The sequence below is a fragment of the Hyla sarda genome, chromosome 3 (assembly GCF_029499605.1).
Source record: "Hyla sarda isolate aHylSar1 chromosome 3, aHylSar1.hap1, whole genome shotgun sequence".
Taxonomy (NCBI): domain Eukaryota; kingdom Metazoa; phylum Chordata; class Amphibia; order Anura; family Hylidae; genus Hyla; species Hyla sarda.
In genome coordinates, this window is record NC_079191.1 from 166,978,711 (window position 1) to 166,997,214 (window position 18,504).

Consider the following 18,504-nt stretch of genomic DNA (forward strand, 5'->3'; position numbering starts at 1 on the left):
GGTCTCCCTGCTTCCACATCCAGACGCTCTGCGGCAGTGATTCTAATAGCAATGCCTGTAATCTGCATGTCATACTGAATAACAGTATTATTTCACTAACACAACACACTCGCTATGCGTGTTAGGGGAAAGGCAAATTGCTCTACACCCCTATTGAGGCTCTCTGTAGGCCAGAAATAGCCGTTTTTAATAGTGATTCATCGCGAATAAATTCGGGCTGAAACTAATTTTTTCAGAAAATTCGGCCAATCGCCCAAATAAATGTTTTTTAAAGTTCGCTCATCTCTAATCACCACCATGAGTCAGATGTGAAGACAATGAACTTACTGCACAGTGTACATGAGTGGAATCCGGACTCCTCCAGATAGGAAATTATATATGGAGAGCTTATGTGCTTCTGTGTCTAATGGTGTGAAACAAAAGTTCATTTGCTGTTAACACCCTTTAGAGCAGCACTTTTTCCATCCCATAATCAGTTGGTCACACAGGAAAACTCCCTAATGAATTCAGCAACCGGAGCAGAGAACTTCAAAAGCACAGGAGACCGGCATCCCAGCTGTGAGCGCAAATCTAAATAGGATTTTTCACACTCATAATGAGGTTTAAAACAGTGTGTGCCTACTTCCTGAACCCTGTAAACGGATTGGTGTATTTTGCTTTTCCTCAGGTAACATTACATACCATATACAAATATACATTACTTCTTTTTAATGTCCTTTCCATGTCCAATTGCAAAGTTTCTGAGCGATATCTTTAATTCCATGTAAACTAATGCATTCTCAAAATACGGTACAGAAAGTCCATCGGACTGCATAGATAATGGGTTGCGGCAGTCACTATCACAGCTGTAGTCCAGTACTTTACGTAAAAGTTCTGTAATATTTTGAGGCACAGATACCCTGAGTTATCTGAAGTATGACATTAAAGATGAGTTGATAGATGGCATTTGGAGGAGATTATGCTCTATGGCTGATGCTCTCAATTCAATCACTGGTAAGAGCCTTGCTGCTCACTTCTTATGCCAGGCAATCACTCAATGTCCAAAATATTACAAAAATGTCTTAGTAGAAGGGAAAGCTATACAGCAGTATGAAACCTAAACTGATATTAAGGTAGTCTGTGTAGAACAGTGAAATAATATGACTGATTTGAACAAATATTTCTGTGTTATTATTATTATATTTATTCATATTTTTTATTTATTTTTTCATTTTTCCTCCTCGCCTTCCAAGAGACATAGTTTTTTTTTATTTTAAATTTTTCACACCCATATGAGGGCTTTGTAATGCAACATTCATTTTACCATAAAATGGACTATGCAACCAAAAAATATATTATTTTGTTTTTACGGTAGAACTGACATGTTCTTTTGCTTCATTTTGTGAGTCAATATCATTAAAAATATGATTAAAACTATACACATGTTTACATGCTTTTCATTATTGTACTGCTTTTAAAAAAAACTCTTGGGGAATTGATTTTTTTTACTTGGAAAGAGGCTTATTTATTTTTATTAAAACTTTTTTCAGTTTTTAAGTCACATAGGGGGTTATTCATAGCAATCTCTTGTATAATCTTATGTATTATCTGTCATCTACTTCTCTGGTCTGCTGGGAGAAGAACCGAAGAAGAGCCCAGCAGTTGAAGTAGGTGAGCAGAGCTCTGACCGCCATCTTAACACATCAAACCCCTAGGAAAATAGGGAATAACTAACAAACCAGCTGCTGGCACTCCCTCTTGAGCTGAAGAAAAATTGTAGCTTTCTCACGATCGTTGGGGGTCCCACAAGTCAGACCTCTAGTGACCTGTTATTTATCATGTATCCTGTGGAGAGGGATACCATTCTGAAATAAGAGTACCCCTTTAACAGTCTACCTTTTTAGAATAAAATTAGCATTTTCACTTGTTAAACCATCAGCAACATAGACAATTATTTTATTATATATATTTCAATATTGTTGTTATAAAATCGGAAACAAACTCCTATGTTTCCCTTTGATTAGATTTTATTAGCTTAAAAGCAAAAGTTGAAATATTTTTCCAGCAAGCCTCCAAATGTGAAATTTCTGACTGGCAAGAGGCATGTTGCTGTTAACAGGAACAAACTGGAACTGTCTGAATCAATTCTCATTATTCTCCCCGCTGCTAATGGTACAATTGATTGTTTTGCTGATCAGCTACTTGTAGAACATACGTTTTACATTAGCGGCAGCATGTTTATTGTTTGACTGAACCAGATGTCTAAAATTTCATCTAACTTATTCGATTAAACTAATTATTTGCTTCATATGTTGCTTGCACTTATTTTCCTTTGAAATGGATAATGACTTTTTCTCTGCTCTTTCTGGTGGTAGAGCTTGGAGTGGCCCATTGATTTCTCCCAGTAGGAGTATTAGATAGGAGCATGTGACTAGAGAAGATCTGTACAGTGTATACAAATGCTTCCCTGAATTCCATAAGCCTATTTTGTTAGAGAAACTTGATGTTACCAATGGATGTGTGTAATATATATATATATATATATATATATATATATATATACAATGGATGTGTGTAATATATATATATATATATATATATATATATATATATACACACACACACATATAATTAGAATGTTGACATTTGTGCAGTTCCGTAAAGTACTAGTCACTATCCCTTTATAAGGTGTGAAAAATGCAGACTAACTTTTTAGCAGATTTGTTGCTTAAGTGCTATTCTTGTACTTGCAGTTCTACTTGGCTTTTCTAATACACATCTCATTTTGTGCATCTAAGAGGGATACTGGAAATGCCCAATATTGTCTTGCATTTTAGCCCTTCAAATGTGTTCTTCAAGTGCTACCACTCTTTCTGTAATTATTTCTGTAAATATATGGGGGGGGGGGGGGATTTATCAAAACCTGTGCAGAAGCAAATTTGCCCAGTTGCCCATAGCAACCAATCAGCTTATTTCTTACATTCTTAAAAAGGCCTCTGAAAAATGAAATAAGCGATCTGATTGGTTGCTATGGGCAACTGGGCAACTTTGCTTCTGCACATGTTTTGATAAATCTCCCCCATGGTTATCCTTGCAGTGGGACATGCTAGGCAGAATTACTTAGATCTTGGATCTAGTGAGGATTAGGAACTACTTGTATGATGTATGTCTGCTCACTGTTGCATTTCCTCATGTGGAACCACCTCCCATCCCAGGTAAAGAATAGTACAGAACATGTTGTACCTCCCTGTATTGTAGGGGGCGCTACCAGACAGCCAGTCGGTGCATGCACCTCAGGAATACAGGGGTTTTACCAGTGAAATGTCCATTCTGATTGGTCTGTTCTTCCAGGTATTGACACGTTTCGCAGATCTGGACTGTCCGTAGCATTTTATGTTGAGTCTGGTTTCAAGTTATAATGGTCCAGAAAAGACCATTGAATGTTGAAAATATTGTATGTTGAGGCCATTGTAAGTTGAGGGATCACTGTATTTACATCTATTGCCTGCTCACATTATATGAATGCTCGCGAGCTGAACGCGCTTCATACCCAGTGGGTCCCAGTTGCTATCAAGCAACCAGGACCCATGGCTAATGTCGGACATTGCCGTTCAGGCTGATGTCTGGTATTAACCCTTTAGACACCACAATCAAAGTTGCTCAGCTCGCCATCGAAAGCCACCCACATTTTATTTATTTTTTTCAATTTTTCCCCACAAAGATTTTTTTGGGGTTTCGCCGTTTTGTGGTGAAATGATTGATGTAATTACAAAGTAAAATTGGTAGCGCAAAAAACAAGCCCTCATATGGGTCTGTAGGTCCAAATTGAAAGTGTTATGATTTTTAGAAGGTGAGTGTCAGAACCCGTAGGGTAAATTGGTCCTGAAGTTTCTGTTGTTTTGGTTTGGGATACACCCAGCTTCCTGGTCTTGTCAGCTGACCTTAATAAGAGCACCAGGTCTGGGCCTATTTTAGCTGGCAGTCTGCTCTCATTCCTTGCCTACAAAAGAGCTCATACTCCTAACTAGGGTTTGAACTCTATTTTGTATGTCTGGCATTTTTGACCCATTGGCTCAGCTCTCTGACTTCTCTCCTGTTTCTGTGATTTGGCTTTTCTGTTATCTCTTGGTATTGACTCGGCTTGTGGACTGTAAACATAAAAAATGTAAAAAGTCCCAAAATTTTGCTTTTTGTCACATTTTATTAAAAAAAATTTAATAAAAAATGATCTAAAAGTTTTATATATGCAAATGTGGTATCGATAAAAATTACAGATGTCGGCGCAAAAAATGAGCCCTCATACCAACCTATATACGGAAAAAAAAAAAGTTATAGGTGGTCAAAATAGGGCAATTTTAGATTACTAATTTTGTACAAAAAGTTTTAGATTTTTTTTTTAGATTTAGAATAAAGAACACATGTCATTTTTACCGTAAAGTGTACAGTGTGAAAACAAAACCCTCCAAAATGTGCAAAATTGTGGTTTTCATTTAAATTTCCTCCCTAAAAATTTTTTTTCGGGTTCGCCGTACATTATATTATATTTTATGGTAACATTTGAGGTTTCATTACAAAGTACAATTGGTCACGCAAAAAACAAGCCCTTATATGGGTCTGTAGATGAAAACATAAGAGTTATGAATTTTTGGAAGTCGAGGAGGAAAAAAGCGAAAATGTAAAAATAAATTGGCCTGGTCATTAAGGTTAAAATGGGCTTGGTCCTTAAGGGGTTAAGGGAATCAGTCAGATAGGCGTAAACTTAATTTTAACCCCTTCCCACTAGAGGACGTATGCATACGTCCAAGCATCCGACACGTTCTCGCATTTGGACGTATGCATATGTCCTAGCGATCTCCGGCAGCGCAGCGCAGGAGATCGGTGATGGGACCCGGCTGTTAATCACAGCCGGAGTCCCACCGCAGCTGCCCGGAGACGCGACGGAGCAGGTCCCAGCAGCATTAACCACCTAGATGCCGTGATTAATCCTGATCACGGCATCCATGGTGTTGATAGGGGGAGCGCTCTCCCCCTGTTCACCGACGGTGGCGCCGCGATACGATCGCGGGTCGCTGTTGGTTGCTATGACAGCAGGAGGTCAGATCATGATCTCCTGTCTGCCTGCTACGGAAGCCTGTGAGATCCAGCCAGAGGCTGGATCGCACAGGCTGTAGTGTGTGCATCTCATCAGGTCATACTGTGCTGCAGTACAAATGTATTGCAGCATAGTATAACCTGTAAAAAGTGTAAAATATAAAATAAAAAGTTCTTCAATAAAAGTATGGAGTGTAAAAAAAAAAAAAAAAATGCCCCTTTCCCAATAAAAGCCCTGTATTATCACCAAAAAAGATTAAAAAAAACTAATCATATACATAATAGGTATTGCCACATCTATAATGACGTGTACTATAAAACTGTAATGTAAATTATCCCTCTGGGTGAACACCGTAAAAAAAAATATATAAAAAAAGCTCAAAATTCGCCAATTTTGTTACAAATAGCAGAATAAAAAAGATCAAATAAAAAGTACAGCTCATACCGCAAAAAATAAGCCCTTACTCAATGGTGTCGGACGAAAAATAAAAAAGTTACGGCTGTTGGAAAATGAATGGCAGAAAAATAATTTTGCTCAGAAAAGGAAAAAGGTCATCGAAAGCTATATAAAATGGGTATCGCCATAATCTTACTGACCCACAGAATAAATATAACATCACTTTTACCGCACAGTGTACACCATTAAAAAACGCCAGAAATTTTCCAGTTTTTCACAATATTTTGAAGTTTTTCACAAAAAATGCTGCATGTACAATATGTCACGAAAAAAACAATCTCAGAATCTCTCTGTTCAGAAAAAGTGTTCTAAAGTTATTACAATTTAAAGAGATACATGTCAAATTTTAAAAAAGAGCCTGGTCATTGAGGTAAAAAAATGGGTCTGTCCTTAAAGGGGTACTACCGTGGAAAACTTTTTTTATTTTTTAAATCAACTGGTGCCAGAAAGTTAAAGGGTAGCTCCCACCATCCTATTTTTTTTTCTGTCCCTGCCTGTTGCCGATCTATCCCTAACCCCCTACTTGCTTTAAATTTTTCTTTTTACTATTTTAAAAATAACTTTTTGTCTGCCTGGCAGTGTGCTCACTACCAGGCAGACTTCCCCAGCAGGCACCACATCACTGATGCCTGCTGGGGCCGACACTTCAGCCCTTAGTTTATCTACACAGGGTGCCTCCAGCTGTTTCACCACTACAACTCCCAGCTTGCCCTGACATCTATTGGCTGTCAGGGCATGCTGGGAGTTGTAGTAGTGAAACAGCTGGAGGCACCCTGTGTAGATAAGCTATAAGTTAGTGCCATGCGGTGCTGCGGTGCTACGGCGCTAGCCCGTTCCCTCAGTCAAACCCCCCCGCGCCATACCCTGTTCCCTCCATCGCAACCCCCCCCCTCCGCATACCCCGTTCCCTCCATTACAAACCCCCCTCCAGCAAACCCCTTTCCCTCATTACACTTACAGTTACTGCAGAGTCCGGCAGCGGGCGTGCAGGGACAGTGGCGCGACGACATGTGTGGGAGGAGTGGCCTCCCAGCCAGTGGCCGGGGAGCCAATGCGCTGACTCCCTGCCTGTCTGATTGACAGGCAGGGAGCGAGAGCAGACTAAATGAAAAAGGACTGATTGCCAGGCCAAAATCAGTCCTTTTTCAGGCGTGACGTAACGCCAGGCTGCAGCCGGCCACTAGGAGGGAGACCCCTAGTGGCCGGTTTTCAAATGTAAATTAAACCATTTTAATGAAAAAAAAATAAATAATAAAAGTATATTAGAGATATGTTGTAGTACATAAGTACTACAACATATCAAATAAATAAAGTGCCCATTTAAACAGATTTGTAAATCACTTCTATTAAAAAATCTTAATCCTTCCAGTACTTTTTAGGGGCTGTATACTAAAGAGAAATCCGAAAAGAAATGCATTTCCTGTGATGTCCTGACAACAGTGCTCTCTGCTGACCTCTGCTGTCTATTTTAGGAACTGTCCAGAGAAGCATATGTTTGCTATGGGGATTTTCTCCAGTTCCCAAAATGGACAGCAGAGGTCAGCAGAGAGCACTGTGGTCAGGACATCGCAGGAAACACATTTCTTTTTTGGATTTCTCTTTAGTATACAGCCCCTAAAAAGAACTGGAAGGATTAAGATTTTTTTAATAGAAGTGATTTACAAATCTGTCTAACTTTCTGGCACCAGTTGATTTAAAAAAAAAAAGTTTCCCACGGTAGTACCCCTTTAAGAGGTTAATAATGGGAATGAACAAGCTGTGTGAACAGAAAAAAAGGCTTAAAATGAGGCTCAAAAAAGGTATGTGTATATAACCTTAAACCTCTACAGTTTAGGCTATGAACAGACTTTGTTTGGTATTTTTTATTTTATTTTTTTGGCCTGAAAACAGTGGCACAAAAAAATGCCCCCTATTTCTTCTCCAGGATCCAGTTTTTGTTACATTTTCTGTATTAGCCATTTTTATATGGTGCTTTTCCCCCCCTGTGTTTCTCTCACTACAAGTGATGTGATCCTTTCATCACATGACTTAAGGATTTCTATTGAAGATTTGCACAGTATTCTGGGAAGAAAAAACTAAAAACTGCACCATGAAGTCAAATAAATACATGCAGGTTTTTTGCTTTTTTTCAGGGAGCAAAAACGCCATAAAAATTGTATGTGTGAAGGAAGCCTAATGGATCTTTTATATAAATCCACGAGTATAGATCAGAAGTCCATCAGGTCTTTTTAACCACAATGGGTCTTTATTTACACAGTGTATATGTGTATATGTGTGTGTGTGTGTATATATATATATATATATATATATATATATACACACACACACACACACCGTATATACTCGAGTATAAACCGACCCGAGTATAAGCCGAGACCCCTAATTTCAACCCAAAATCCCAGGAAAAGTTATTGACTCGAGTATAAGCCTAGGGTGGGAAATACATCATCCCCCCCTGTCATCATCCAGACCCCCGTCATTAACATCCTCATCATCATCACCGCCTGTCATCATCCAGACCCTCATCATCATCACCTGTCATTATCCCCTTGTCATCATCCCACACCCCCCCTTCATCATCCTCTTGTCATCATCCCCACCCCCCTTCATCATCATCCCACACACCCCCCTTCATCATCCCCACCCCCCTTCATCATCCCCTTGTCATCATCCCCACCCCCTTCATCATCCCCTTGTAATCATCCCACACCCCCCTTCATCATCCCCTTGTCATCATCCCACACACCCCCCTTCATCATCCCACACCCCCCCTTCATCATCCCACACCCCCCCCCCCTTCATCATCCACTTGTCATCATCCGCCCGCAGTGGTCTTCAACCTGCGGACCTCCAGAGGTTTCAAAACTACAACTCCCAGCAAGGAGTTGTAGTTTTGAAACCTCCGGAGGTCCGCAGGTTGAAGACCACTGCGGCCTTCGACATCATCCAGCCTCCTCTCGCCCCCCTTTAGTTCTGTACAGTACTCACCTCCGCTCGGTGCTGGTCCGGTCCTGCAGGACTGTCCGGTGAGGAGGTGGTCCGGTGGGATAGTGGTTCCGGGCTGCTATCTTCACTGGGGGCGCCTCTTCTCTGCGCTTCGGGCCCAGAATAGAGGCGTTGCCTGGACGATGACGCAGAAGTACGTTGGCAATGAACGTACCTCTGCGTCGTTGTCAAGGAAACGTGACTATTCTGGGGCCGGGCCCGTAGTGCTTAGAAGAGGCCTCCCCGGTGAAGATAGCAGCCCGGAACCACTATCCCACCGGACCACCTCCTCTCCGGACAGTCCTGCGGCACCGGACCAGCGCCGAGCGGAGGTGAGTACTGTACAGAACTAAAGGGGGTGAGAGGGGGCTGGATGATGTCGAAGGCCGCAGTGGTCTTCAACCTGCGGACCTCCGGAGGTTTCAAAACTACAACTCCCAGCAAGCCCGGACAGCCGATGGCTGCCTGGGCTTGCTGGGAGTTGTAGTTTTGAAACCTCTGGAGGTCCGCAGGTTGAAGACCACTGCGGGTGGAGAGTTCACTGGAGTATAAGCCGAGGGGGGTGTTTTCAACACGAAAAATCGTGCTGAAAAACTCGGCTTATACTCGAGTATATACGGTATATATATATATATATATATATATATATATATATATATATATATATATATATATATATATATATATATACCTACATGATATTTTTCACACAGACTGTGTGTATGAGTCCATAGGCGGCTCATGGGAGATATCTTTTTCCATATAGATCTTGAATACATGTGTATGAACCCTAACTGGCATAGTGAATATAATACCAAGGTATATTCCATTAGATAAGAATTCCTATATATCTCTTGGTACTATTCCTAATCTTTTAATGTTTCTACAGCCTACCTGCTCCAGCTTGTGTGACCTGTCTGAGATGTAAGTTTTCTTCATTTCCACTGAAATCTTGACCCCCCCCCCCCCCACATGTCTAAATGTACAGTTAATGTTGCATTTTTTTTCTTATCTTTTAGCTGTGTCAGTTATATCGAACAACCCTTGAGTGTGTGGTATATTTGGTTAGTATAACTGGTATCCTATTTATAGTAGAAGTCAGTAAAAGTAGCACCGTAGCATTGGCTAAATGCCAATTTGAGGACCGAACACAAAGAGGGGTATGTATGAAGGCTTTTACACAGTTTTTTGACCGTTTTTTTTTTTGTTGCTATTTCCTTTATATGTTACTTTTTGCGACAAACAGTTGCGCCAAAAGGTTTAGAACACTATCACTGATTTGATGCTGTTAGTCATGATTTCATTTATTGCGACTTTTCGATTTGGTGCAAAAATTGGCGAATACTGGTAAAAATAGCTACAACAACAGAATGTAGAACATTTAAATAGTGCCAAACCAAAAAGTGGAAAAAGGATTGCTAGGGGAAAATGCAACACTTTTCCAAGGCAGAGGTCTGGATGAATATCCCCCCTAATGTACAAATTAAAAACAGCAAAAAAGGCCCTGGGTGTGCGAGCTTTACCTCTATAAACCCTCCAAAGTTCCAAGGTCAGATTTAACTGTCAGAAAGTTCTGCCTGGAATTCTGGGGCAGGAGTCTGCACCTTTTGTAGGGCTGCATTTGTTCCAAAATTACAAACTTGCTAGCGACAATTGATCATTTTGGCGTAACTACGCTCCATTTAACGCAAAAAAATACATAAAATCGCACATTGCAACACCATTATTGATACATACCCCCCACAGTGTGGACTTCAAGGACTCCATATTTCTTATTGTAAAAAATCTATAATTGTATATATTGTACAAAATTAAGAACCTTGTAGGGCTAAGGTCCATGCAGGTGGGTTTTGGAGGACTTATAGGCATGAAATGAATGACAAACTCTGCTGTTAATAACATTTAATGACAGATATTTAGTGCTACATCAAGTATTGTAAAAAGTTAAATTCACTTATTAAAGCCATATTTCAGACAGCGTCTGTCCAAGCCCTAAATCACAAACATAATGCGTAATGCAATACTGAAAAATGTCATTTTTTTTCTTTGTTGTAAAGCCAATTTTCTTTTATATGTCCCCAATGTCAGTATTGAGCTCTAATATCTAACTTCTGTCAGTGATAAATAGTTTCTGAAATTGGCAGTGAAAATATCTTTCCCTCAGTCATAGAGGATGTCACAGTCATCAGCTCAGTCTTTGGTGTGAAAACTTGGTCAGTTAGGCTGGGTCCACACCTGTAGGTTTTTGCCTTGTGTCTATATATTTAGCAAGTTTTGCCCAGACAAAAAATTGCTGCTTGCCGTATTTTTTTGTACACTTAGATTCTGCATGGAACCTGCGAAGGAGGTACCTGAATGGAGCTCTAACATAAGTGTGAACCTAGCCTTAGATCTTTGCATTGTCCTTTATTGTACAGAAAAAAACTTTAATGTAGTAACATGTATTACTAGGAGCAGACTTAGAGACTGTTCATCAGAAAATTACATTTTATTTAAATAAAGTCTTTTATATAAACAATATTAAAAAAAATAATAATAATCCAGAAATCTCGCAGTTTCCTTTCTGGCCACTAGGCCTAGAACTAAGCTAAAACAACATTTTTGTACAGATCATTTCCCAGCAATGCCCTCCTTATGGCAGGATTCCAGTGAAAGGTAACACCAGTGTATAGATAGCTCTGGATTCACCACCATTCACATCTTCCGCCAACCTGTAGAATGAGCTCTGAAAAGGTCACATAAAATGCCCAGCAATGGCTCCAAATCATCTGCATGGGACAGGTCATGTCTAAATGCTGTTAAAAACAGCTTAAGCATGATGGTTACCCCCTTAATAATATGTAAAAAATAAAAATCTGAAAAAATAAACTCTTAAGAAAAAAAGGACATGTTTTAGTATCTGCCGCTAATGAGAGAGCAAAATGTAAGTGATACATTCTATTTAACCCATGTTTTAGTGGTAACTGTAAAAAGGCTCAGACTAGGCCACCAGAATCCAAGAGGATCCTCCTGTGGGCCCAGATTTTGACCAATAATGGTCCCAGATGTCAAATAGAAGAGGTATAGATAACTTTGGATTCACTTGCCAAAATAGTCCTTTTCCTATGGGTTAGGAAAGAAAAATAATGATATACTATTTCCTCTGTGCTATAGCAGAAAACATTACATTGCAATTAAAAGAGAAGGTTCAAATATATTATAGTGCTTTTTATCCACTTCCATACCGTTGAACAACTTTAAACAGATGTCCACCTTGGATTTAGTGAAGGATTGCTGTTTCTTAAGATACAAAGTCAATACAATATTACAACATGCTAACAAAACCTTCAACATGCTGCAATTCACTTCACAAACACTGGATGGCCACACATAGACGCATATTGCATTTACAGCTCCTGACAATATGACAATATCATAGTTTTTCCTAATCTAGTCATTTTGTGACATACATTGTTACATATTGAGCCATGAGAAAAGGTGAGGGAGGACACATCTGTATGTCTTATCATAGCAAAATCTAATAGATACATGCTAGAAGAGTAACAATAATATCAGCGCACAGGAAAATTCCAGTTCCCAAAAAAATTACTATTACTCTATTAAAAACTGGATGACCAAGAAAAATATACTAATATACAGTGATCCCTACACATACGATGGTAATTCGTTCCAAATGAACCATTGTTACTTGAATCCATCGTATGTTGTGGGATCCGTGCAATAATAATATACAAAGTTATTCTCACGTGTCCCCGCCGCTCCGGACCGTCACCACTGCCCTGGATCTTAGCTCTCCATCGCCATCATCACGTCATGCAGTGGAGCATGAAGAGAACAGTCCAGAATGTCGGGGACAGGGGAGTGACACTGACCAGAGCACACGGGGCACATTAAACGGCTATCCGGCGGCAGCTGAAGCAGTCCGCGCTGCCGGATAGCTGTTTATATGATGGCCTCGATATATAAAAACATTGTATGTTGATGCTGCCTTCAACATACGATGGCCTCTGAGAGGCCATCGTATGTTGAAATGATCGTATGTCGGGGCCATCGTAGGTTGGGAACTCATGGGTGATGTTTTCTTTGTAGCCACATCTTGTCCAGATGCCAGGACTTCTTCCAGCCACATCAGGATATCTAGATATCATTGGTTCCTCACTTTATCAGCAGATCCTCATCCTCTAATAATAATTATAACCCTCCCACACACTGTGCCAGCTGAATATAATTCTGCCACACACTGTGCTGTAACCTTGCTACACATTGTACCCTCTAAATATAACCCTTCCAGACACTGTGCCCATCACTATAACCCTCCCCCACACTGAGTTCCCTAAATATAACCCTGTCTGTACCATCTGGACCCACTGTACCCTCTAAATATAACCCTGTCAAACACTTTGCCCTCTGTATATAACCTTGCCACACACTGTGCCCTGAATATAGCCCTGCCACACCATGTGCCTCTTGACATAATCCTGTCACACACTGTGCCAGTAATAAAAATACTGCTACACACTGTTTGTTTGGTTTAGTCCCACCCCGGCATTGTCCTTCCCAAGAGACCCCTGGCCTCCTCTAGACCTCTCTTCCCCCTCTTCCAGACCCCTCTGTCCTCTTTCTTCAGATCCCTTTGTTGTCCACCAGATCCCTCTGCCCCCTTCTCTAGACCCCTCTGTCTTCCTTCTCCAGGCTCCTTTTTTTTTATAGAAAAAATTGCATCAAGGTAGGTGAAGTCCCGGGGGACCGTGTGCCAGATGGACAGTCCGGGCCTGCTCAGAAATAGGCCCTAGATGCACCCTTTATTGCCCCTTCCTATTAAAGTGTCTCTCACTACTAGACCCTAGTTGTCCCTTTCCGAAACAAAATTTCTCAATCTGTTATTACATTGGTGTAGTATTATGCAGATCAGCACATTAACATAGAAATGAGGAGAATGTGTATATTTGAGGCATCCTGAATACTATTAATATAGGCTTCTGCCTTTGTCCCTGTTTCCTGTGATGGTGTTGCAATCGCCACTATATTAGTATTTGGTCAGACTGTTTATAATGGAGTTATAAAAGTTACATTATACACCTATCTATATGTCACAGCACTACGCCCCTATGTTGTCAGCACTGTCTGTGTGTCCCTGCTGAATAAAAGTGAGTGCCTGATATCACTACCGATGACCACATTGTTACTATAGAGCAGGCATCACAGGGAACACCCAGAAAGCCTTTAAGGCTAGGTTTTTCACACAGTTTTTTTCTGGTGTTTTTTGGAAAATTGCCGCTGCAGTTTTTGAGCCAAAGCCAGAAGTGTATTTAAAAGGAATGTGAAATATAAAGGAAGGACTTATACTTCTGCATCCTACTGAATCGACTTCTGGCTTTGGCTCAACAACTGCAGTGGCCGTTTTCAAAAAAACGTCAGTAAAAACTATGTGGAAATTTAGCTTTACAGTGGTCTCCAGGCACATGATCAAAGCCTATCACATTGTTCACTAAGAAAAGGTTATAGTATATTTAAAAAAATATCTCCCTCTTTTCACAGCTTCTTACTGCTGTGTACAAGATTGTGCTGTCTACATTATGACAGTCTTAATACTTCTCCTGTCAGTAGTTTGAACATAGGCAGAAAGCGATGTCTTAGATTCAGGAAAAATGGACAATCATAAGGACCTAAGCGTGCAAATTGTGATGAGTAGATGACTGATTCTCCACACCAGCAGGTCTTATTCCCAATATGCAGGGGTTAGTATTGACTAAAAGTGTTGGTAAACTATTTTTTAGTAACAAAAGACTTCCACTAAATTTTACAGTCTTTTTAGATCTAAGGTTGGGTTGCGTCCAAGATGTTTGGTTATTTCATCCGAGCACAGCATGCAACACCTGTTGTTATTTCCAAGATAACACCACAAGCAACACAGAGAAGATGCTCCAAAACAGTTTTCTCATGGGGAATACAGGATTTACTATAAAAAGTATGTCAGTATAGGTGACTGATCCTTCATAAATATAGTGACTCACCGGTAAGGTCTTCTCAGATTATAAATAGAGATGAGCGAATCGAATTGGGCAAAGCTGAATTTGTTCCGAATTTCATGAAAAATTTGATTCTGAGCTAATCTGATCTTCGACTTGATTTGAAATAACAAATTTCTTCACTAGCGCCACCCCTGCGATTGTCCTGTATAATGTATAGATGCGAGTGGCTTTCTCCTGCGCTCACATCTCTGCAATAGATAGGACGATTGCATGGAGTGTCAGGAGTGTCTCCTGCTGTGATCTGTCCTCAACTGCAGGTACTACTGCTCCGAACATGAAGCACACTCTGCTCCATGCTGGGAGCTGTAGTACCTGCATTAATAGACAGATCGCAGTGGGTGTTACTCCTGACACCCGCTGTGATCGTCCTGTATAATGTATAGATGCAAGCAGCTGGCCTGCTCTTCTCTGGTCCCACTGTAGTATAAGTATATGCCGTATATATACCTATTTTTCATATTTCCTACAGAGTGCTGTGATTGGTTCTTACATGTACTTTATTTTTATATATATATTTGCATATATAAAACTTTCAATACATTTTTTATTAAAAAAATTAAAAATAAAATGTTATAAAAAAAAAGAGCAGCAATTTTGGGCTTCTGTACCGTGTGCAGATTGTGAATTAGGCAGTGTTTTTACCTCCTGTCTGCCATCCTTTATTACCCCAAAAAACTGTTTTGATGGAAGCCGCACAAAGTCGGATAGGCGTGGCCAGGGTTCGCAATGCTCCGCCGCCATGCCCATACCCTGCACAGCAGCGCTGGGACCGCTGTGTGATTGACATACAGATCCCAATGCATGCGTCCCTTTGCTTATCCCCCGCACGTGCCATGGGGAGTGTCGTCATGCTCTGCTGTTCAACAAAACTGTATTCAGATGTGCACCTTTATTATTACTGAATATCTATTAGTGCCCGCTATCCTCTTCTTTATTCTTGCTGTGCTGGAGACCGGAGACGCGTGCTCTGTTTCTTCTATTCCCAGTGCCTAGAGGCAGAGAGGAAGCACATCCCTGCCTCTAGCACTGGGCATGCGCACTGAGGAGGTAGGCGGTGGGAGCGAGCACTCACTGGGGAAGCGAGTGCTTGCCATGATGACACGAGCCGCGGTGCGCACGGGGGATAAGCAAAGGAGTGCATGCGCTTGGACCTGTGTGTCAATTTTACAGTATTCCCAGCGTTGACGTGCAGGAGATAGGTGTGGCAGTGGTAGGGCATTGCGAACCCTGGCCACGTCTATCCGACTGTGTGCAGCTTCCATCAAAACAGTTTTTTGGGGTTATAAAGGATGGCAGACAGAAGATAAAAACACAGCGTAATACAATCTGCACACAGTACAGAGGCTGTGTGTAGGTGATATGGTCCAGATTTGAAGACAGTTGCGCTTTAATAGTCCCTATAGGGGACTATTTATAGCAATCATTTGATTGCTAATACTGTTCAGTGCTATGCATAGGGCATAGCCCTTTCAGTGTTACTGGCTATCTTCTGTTCTGGTCTGCTCAATCTCAGACCAGAGAAGAAGACGTCGGGAGATGGATGGAGGCAGGTGAGGGGACCTCTGTCCGCCATTACAGATGATCGGATCGCCCGCAACGCTACCGCGGCAATCCAATCATCTGTAATGGCGGACAGAGATCCCCTCACCTGCTGGCAGCGCTGCGGGAGATCCGATCATGCATTTTTCTGACCGAACTCCCGCAGATGCCGTGATCTGAATTGATCACACCATCTGAGGGGTTAATGGCCGATGTCCACACTATCAGCATCCGGGAACTGCCGTGCATGACCCGAGCATCGCTCCGATGCTCGCGGTCATGTACAGGACGTAAATCTACGTCCTGGTGTGTTAAGTACCACCGCACCAGGACGTACATTTACGTCCTGCTTTGTTAAGGGGTTAAATTCCCAAGGGCCTAAATACTGTGAAAGGCCAGGCAAAAGTACCCACGGGCTGGTGTTGTACACAAATACTTTTTTGAGCGTAGTGGACCGCATTGTCCTCCCCTCATAAGTGCATACCGAATATGTACATCTAAGTGGTGTACTATTTTTTACCTGTTAAGGTCTCAAGGGCCTAGATTGGCAGAGGCCTAAAATCATCAGGCAGAGGTCGCAGCAGACTAGGGGCGAGTGGCAGCAGGAGTCGCAGCGAGAGGCCTGAGCTCCCAGTATCAGCTAGCGGTCGTTTCTCGACCAGCAACCCATCTGTCATCATCGATTGGTTAACACAGTCATCCACCTTATCACAAGTCACATTTGACACCCCCCAGTCAACAGTCAGTGGGGTTCCTCAGACACAACCCTCAGTTGGCATGGCTCGCGAGCAGTTACTGGTTTGTGCGTCAGTCCTTTCATCATTCCCAGTTGAGGACTTGGAAATGAGACAAAGATGGGATGAAGCTTGTCATCAGTGTTCCAGTGTATTCTTACACATTTTGATTAACATGGATAACAAAAATATTGAAACCCTTGATACTCAAATCAATGGGATACCAGAGAAACAGAATCTGGATGAGGGAGCTATGTTAACCCTCCAGACTGAAATCAACGAATCCCTGGGATAAAGAGATACAGCAGAAGAAAGTATCCAAGTATCAGAGGGACATGTCTGACTAAATTAATCAAGGGTGTACAGATGGAGCTCCTCTAAAACACTGACAGGGAGTGAGTCAATATCATCTATAAGCAGTGAGTGAGTCAATATCATCTATAAGCAGTGAAGTATCACGCAACTCACAACAATCCCTATCTAGTAATATCAGCGGCTATTGGCACAAAGTGAGACAAGACGAGCCACCAAGAGGAAGCAGAATCTGGAAGCGGATCAAACCTGTCCTCCCATTGCCTCTGTCCTATGCTTTTCCCTCCCCCACAGAAGTATCTTGTGCTGTGAGTTCAGCTCCACTATTTAGTGAGGACTATCTAGAGGACAGTCGGCAGCTACTGCCCATCCAAGAATTGGAGGAGACATCAGCCGCTTCCTATGCTAGGCAGGCAAGTAGTGATGAGGAGAGTGGCGTGGGAGGTGGTGTTGCGAGCATTCACAATCCTGAAGCAGAGACTGTTGAGGAACCTGAGGAGGACATCTGCACAACTCGATGATGATGAAGCCGATTGCACTTGGGAGCTGGGTGCAGAAGGGGCTTCATCATCATCAGGAGGGGAGGGTTGCATGTTGCCCATGAGGCAGCAGCTGAGCCAGAAAGATGGTAGCATGGTTGGCAGTCAGCATGGTGGCAGAAGTGGAAGGTCTGGAGCCAAACATGCCCGGGGTAGACCACCTGCTTCGCAGCAGCCTACCTTCCCGGGAGGTAGTGAAACAGGGGTTCCTGGAGTCAGCGGCAGTAGCAGTCAATCAGTGCAGACTGTTGTTGGAAAAATCAGCTACTCGGTGGTGTGGCAGTTTTTCATCAGGCATCCGGAGGAGGTTAACATGGCCACATGCAAGATGTGTTGGCAGAAGGTGAAGCATGGCCAGGGTCCCAATGTTGGCACCACGGCCCGGCATCAACATTTACTGCGTCACCATAAAGCGGCCTGGGAGAACCATGGCTCCAATGTGGTGGACAAGCCTGCTGAATCACCCAGTGGCACACCGCTCCCTGTTTCAGCTAGCCAAGGCTCCACCACCTCTGCCACACCTCTGTGTGTCATACCCATCTTCTGTCGCTCCAGATGCTCCTCCTACTTCGAGTCCTAAATGTCCAAGAGACAACAGTATGCGGCCACTCATTCAACTGCGCAGAAGCTGAATGTGCAGTACCAGCCCCATCAACAGCAGCCTGAGTCTACAGTTGCTGATGAGTAGCTTTCTTCATCCGCATAGCAAAGTGAAGCAACTCTTCAGCAGCAGGTAAACCTGGAGCAGGACCTGAACCAGCAGGTGACGACATTCCTTGACATGACCATGCCAACACACCTTGAAGATCTGCTGGACATCTGGGCAGCCAAACTTG

General features: G+C 42.1%; 1 protein-coding gene across 1 annotated transcript in view; it reads left to right on the forward strand.

Annotated features, from left to right (window-relative positions):
- Positions 1-529: 529 nt before the first annotated feature.
- The window catches only part of TMEM207 (transmembrane protein 207), a 38,847-nt gene continuing 20,872 nt past the window's right edge, over positions 530-18,504 (forward strand). The window contains exons 1-3 of the mRNA XM_056563559.1: positions 530-667; positions 9,402-9,436; positions 9,532-9,576. Coding sequence (XP_056419534.1) covers positions 596-667; positions 9,402-9,436; positions 9,532-9,576 — 152 coding nt within the window. The 5' untranslated portion in view covers positions 530-595. The remainder of the gene's footprint in view (positions 668-9,401; positions 9,437-9,531; positions 9,577-18,504) is intronic.